This window comes from Nicotiana attenuata, unplaced genomic scaffold, assembly GCF_001879085.1.
Source record: "Nicotiana attenuata strain UT unplaced genomic scaffold, NIATTr2, whole genome shotgun sequence".
Lineage (NCBI taxonomy): Eukaryota > Viridiplantae > Streptophyta > Magnoliopsida > Solanales > Solanaceae > Nicotiana > Nicotiana attenuata.
The window spans coordinates 400966-406327 of record NW_017670545.1 but is presented as its reverse complement, the minus strand read 5'-3'; the positions used below and the strand labels follow the sequence as shown (position 1 = coordinate 406327).

At 35.7% G+C, this 5362-nt stretch overlaps 1 protein-coding gene across 1 annotated transcript in view; it reads left to right on the top strand.

Moving 5' to 3' along the window:
* Positions 1-1396: 1396 nt before the first annotated feature.
* Positions 1397-5362, top strand: part of LOC109240802 — an 8547-nt gene continuing 4581 nt past the window's right edge. The window contains exons 1-3 of the mRNA XM_019407486.1: positions 1397-1492; positions 1647-1807; positions 1927-2011. Coding sequence (XP_019263031.1) covers positions 1730-1807; positions 1927-2011 — 163 coding nt within the window. The 5' untranslated portion in view covers positions 1397-1492; positions 1647-1729. The remainder of the gene's footprint in view (positions 1493-1646; positions 1808-1926; positions 2012-5362) is intronic.

Sequence of the window (5362 nt, the reverse complement as noted above, 5' to 3'; positions counted from 1 at the left end):
ACAAACCCTACCCCTTGAACCCGAACCCAAACTCCATTAGAAAAACAGTTCGAATCACGGATCAACAATCTCATACCCGGGTTCACACCAGCTGCCGTAAATGAATCCTTGAGAGCTCAATCCGACCGGACCTCGCCCTCGATATCTTCTCGTATTGACCTAGGCAGTTGTTGGAAGTTTGAGACAAGTTGATGCTTCCGAAATTCACGAAAACGACATAAGATTATCTAGAAATTTCAATTCCCATTTCTTTTTCCTGTAAATCAACGCATAACAATTTGGACTATTTTAGATTTGTGCTTGCCATAATTGTGCAGGAGCCACTTAGTTAATGGGGAAGATAAACGGAAAAAGAAACGGGGAAGGGGAGGGAAAGTAGGATAGAAAATGAAAAAATTTACAGGACGGGGAGTTTGCTTGGGAAGATGAGAAAGGTGAGAGGGGAGGGGAAAAGAGGAGGGGAGAGAGAAAGGTCTTTTTTTCTTTTTCTTTTTTCTTTCTTATTTATATTTTATTCTATTTTTAATATTTTCTTAATAAAATAAAACTATTCATGCGCCTTGGCAGCGTGATTTGCACACAAATTTAGCCATGTCAATTGTGTCACTTCCACATAGGATTGGTCAATGGTCAAATGTGTTTATTAGTATTCATTTTGCCAAGTTGAAGAGTTCAAATGGAAAAAATATAAGTTCATGTATCGGCTTTACAAACCGATACAAGTTTAAGTGGCTAGGAAGCCACGCCTTTTTTTTTAACAATAGTTTTTGTGAATAAAAATGATGACACGAAATATTTTTATCTGACGTGGATAATACAATAAGACGATTGAGGAACACACACAATCAGAAGGATTTAAAATATTACGTTTGAACAAATAAAGGTGTATAGATGAAACTTAGTTAGATATAAAGACCAAAATGTCAAAACCGAACAAGTAGAGGTGTTTGTCACATTCTTCACATCTCAAAAGATTTATCCTTATATTAACACATATATTAACTACTAGTAATCCACTAATATTTATCACCGGGCTGCCCTTTCTAATACACTAAAATACTATCGTACAATATCGGTATTAACAATAGTAGTGTTACTCTTACACATTATTGTAGTGCAGTTTATGTTCAACTTCTTTATCTGTTATACAACATGAGTTAATTGTGTTATATTTTGTAGAGAGAAAAAAAAAAGGATATAAATCATCAGTTATCAGTAACCTTACCGCTCACTTTTTGAAAAGAAAAGCGCGCGTGTGCGTGACGAGAGAAAAGATCGGTGGATTTTATCTTTCTCACCCCGCAATTTCGCATTATCCAAATAATGCAGAGCCCACGTGTATAAAAAATCCACAAGCCATGTGCCCATTTCCTTCCGCATAAGCCACTACTTTCCCTGCCCCGCCACCTACACATAGCTCAAATAATAATTGCTTTTTTTTTTCTTCTCCCTATTCCTTCCCTTCGACGCCACTTTAGCTTTCAAATCAAAGGTAAAATAAATCTATTAATGAAGTCTCAGTTACTGCTTCTTCCCTAACTTTAAAATTAATCTCTCACTGTAAATGTAAAGTTTATTTATTTACAGATATAAAAGCTTTATATAAAATTAATTGTTGATATTCCTCCATTGGATCCAAAATCCAGAATTATCTGGATTAGGGCAATTCCTCTGTTTTCTTCGTTTCTTCAATGTTCGTATATTTTGAAGAAATCGAGCGGGATCAACAATGGCTACCGTTTCAACAGCTCGAAGCTCCGCTTACCTCACAGCTCTTACCCAAGAGATTGAAAAGAAGCTTCAACGTGTATGTATATGCTTCGATTTTGTGCGCGTGTTTCCTTTTTTGAAATTTTAATTTTACGTTTTTAATTTGACTGGTTGAGTTTGTTGAATTCTATGCATTTTCTCAAATTTTGGTTTCAGGCATTGACTTCGCCGTCGCTGAGGCGTAATTTGTTGCAAGAGCTGTTCGCTGATATAGCTTTGGAAGTTGATGATCGAGCAAAAGGTAACGCAATGTTATTACTCTGTCTTTTTATCAAGCACATGATGGACGCTATTCGTGTGATGTGGAAAACAAACGAGAAAGATCTAATTGAGTACAATGAGTTAACTTATTGATTGTAAGCGTGGCAAGGCATGGTAAATGTAGTAAGTTTTTCACTCGTGTTTTGTGTGAATATTTATGGCTTTTGTTACATTGTACATTCCTTTTGTGGTTTAACCTTTAAAAAAAAAGATATGACAAGGAAGTGTTGAAATGTGTGACGGTCTTATCTAAATGCTTAAGCTGGGGGAGAGAATACACTTATTTTTACTTAATTATATCTTGCGACTGGAAATGCTTTAAAATGTGTTGAGTGCTTTAGCGAAATTGTGATGCTCAATTAACCTTATTGAGCCACGATAAGCAACATAAAGTCTGAAAGTTGAATGTGGAAGTTGCCTGGTTGTTAAAAGGAGCTGTGTTAAATTATGTGATTATATGTATTTACGACTGAAGCTCAAGGAGTAATTTAAGATGGCGCTCGGGGAGTGGGAGCGGGGAGAGATCTGGGATGTTTTATGGATATATTGGTAAAGTTGGGCAAAACTTGGTTATAAGTACTCGGTGTGTCTTGAAAGTTAACTTGATGATGACTTTGCATTTCATTTAGTATATATGAAATTGGCCTTGTAGATGTTAATGTTATCAACTTTATCTTTAGTTCCTTTATCTTTTCGTCGAACCTTTGGAATATAGATTGGAATAATGGTTCCTGTCTATATATGGATCTAACCATATAGTCTGTTTTTTCCTCTCTTTGCTTCTCTTGTAAACTGATTGATATGAAGAGCTTATAACTGCACTTCATTGATGAGTTTAGGTAGTGATTTTTTCTGAGAATACTTTCAGGAAAGTCTTGGAAAAAAAAAAGCTACATACTTAGCACAGGCTATTGCTTAAAGGTTCTAAATTTCAATTGGTCTTATTACTGCATGGTAAATTTCTCTTTAATGAAGTTGATTACTGAAAGCATTGCATGCACGTAGTGGTATAATATTAGCTGATCATTAATCAAGCTCTTTTCTATATTGAGAGTTGTTTAATGTATCGTATCAGTCACAGAGATGCTATACTCTGTTACATATTTATACCATATATATGGATGTGTGATAGTTGCATTTGCAAGATGTCTTTAATTAAGAACTATTTCGAAATATTTCACATGGGGGGAATTTGGTGCTATGTTTGAAAGTTGTTCTAGATCCCTTTTAGTAGATGTTGTGCTCTATATGTCTAAGTATATTAGAGTACGACATACTCTATTTCATTTAATATCATTTAGGAGATGGTATTTAAAGATGGGTACCATTACTGTTCATATGAGGTTTCAAACGATAAAAAGTTCGCTGCCTATTGTGAGATAACTAATATCAGGCAATGCTGGAAAGAGAGCTAATTGAGTGACCCACCCAAATGCAATATTGTGCTAAAGTTTGTATATCGCATAGTTTAAGTGAAGACGTAATATTTTGACTAGTACATTCCGTGTTAATTCATGTAGACATCTACAAGGCGAATGAATGTGGTGCTTATTCTTTCCTGGGCCGAGGGTCTATTGGAAACAATCTCTCTATCCTCACAAGGTAGGGGTAAGGTCTGCGTACACACTACCCTCCCCAGACTCCACGGTGTGGGATAATACTGGGTATGTTGTTGTTGTATCTACAAGGCGAATGAAGAAAATCTAGAGTAAAAATGGAAGCCAAAGTCTTCACATCGGAACTGAAGAATCATCAGTTGGTGAATTATTGTTAGTATGCTAGCCACAGCTTGTGGGCCTGCTAAGAAAGTAGGAAAGATAATTTCACAAATAAAATAGAGTGAACAGAGTGTCATGTCCTTGCAGTTGCTACAACGATAGCCACCATGTAATATCACCTGACCTATACAGTACAACTGGATTTAAGCAAGAGATTCCCATATCGAGAAAGTATAGCACCAAGATAAATTGAAGTTGCCTTGGGATGTTTTGATGGAGAAGACGGTGCATATCAATTTCTTGAGAATGTAACTGACAACCTAAGTGGAGAAGTGGTGAACAAGGTAGTAAGAATTTTTTGGCATCAACTCAAGTAGTAAGCTGAAGTGAGCAGAGGATCAAGCATTCATTTCTAGTTTCATATGATCAAACAAAGGAAAAGTCACATGACTGCTTACTTCTTCTATCTGAACTTTCAACTTGGTCCACTGAAAAACTTTAGCATTGGGGAAAATATAAAACCAACTTTTGTGGCTTATATTTATTCTAGGGTATTTGTTTTGTCAACTTTGCAAGAAGCACCTTTTTGGTTGCCTAACTTTGGTGAAATACATTTATTCGTAAAAAGAAACCTCTGTTCTCTTTGTAAAGAGAGGAAATAATAGTTCTACGGTTTCATACCCTGGCTTCATTCTAATGTTTATGCCATTGTACTCCTTTGAGATGGGTAAAAGAACAAAGAAATATCGTTGATGTCGAAGACTTTGCAATAGGAACTTCATGAACTTTGGATACCTTTATCATGTGTTCACTCTACTCGTGTGAAAATCGTCTATTCTGGCTCTAAATCTGTTTAGCTCTCTGTGATATTCATCCTCTTCAATCACTTTAATTTGTAAGAAGGGTATGGCAGTAAGACTAAAGAAAGGACTATGATTCTATTTTTAATGAGATAAATAATAATCTACGCCGCCCGGCCCTAAACTCTTTTCTCAGAAAACAAGTTTTTTTTCCACATCTTGATTAAATGATTTCTTATAACAAATCTCACATGTTGACACCCTAGCTCCTCCTCCTAAACGTGAACTTTCTGAAACATCTCTCAGGTTCCAAGGTTTATGAATTAGTGATAGAAGATGGATTATGTATTCACATTTTTTACCTTGTCTTTTTCCTCAACTTTTGTTTGAAAACTAGGAAAGGGAAGTGAAAGCGAGGGAAGGTCACAATTTTCTCGTCCCATGTTTGGTTCATTAGGGGGGAAAAAGGAGGAAAGCAATTTTGAAAGATATGATCATCTTGTTTCTTCTGACTCAATTCACTATTTTGTGGGAGAGTAATCTAGAAAAGGTCTAGAGATGAAAAGAATCACCTTTCAAAGCAATTCTTTTCCCATTGTGCCCCCACCAAATTTTTGCTTGTCTGAAACATATGAGTCTTATTTTCTTTGTACTAACCTTGTCAGAAAAAGAGGAACTTTCAGTTTTCTGAAACAAGAAAATTCTTATTTTCTTCTCACCTTTCAATTGTTTTCTCCAAACCCAAACAAAGGGAATGCACTTTCTTCTTGCTTCTTTTACTTTTTTTTTTTTTTTTTGTTTTTTGGGGTGGGG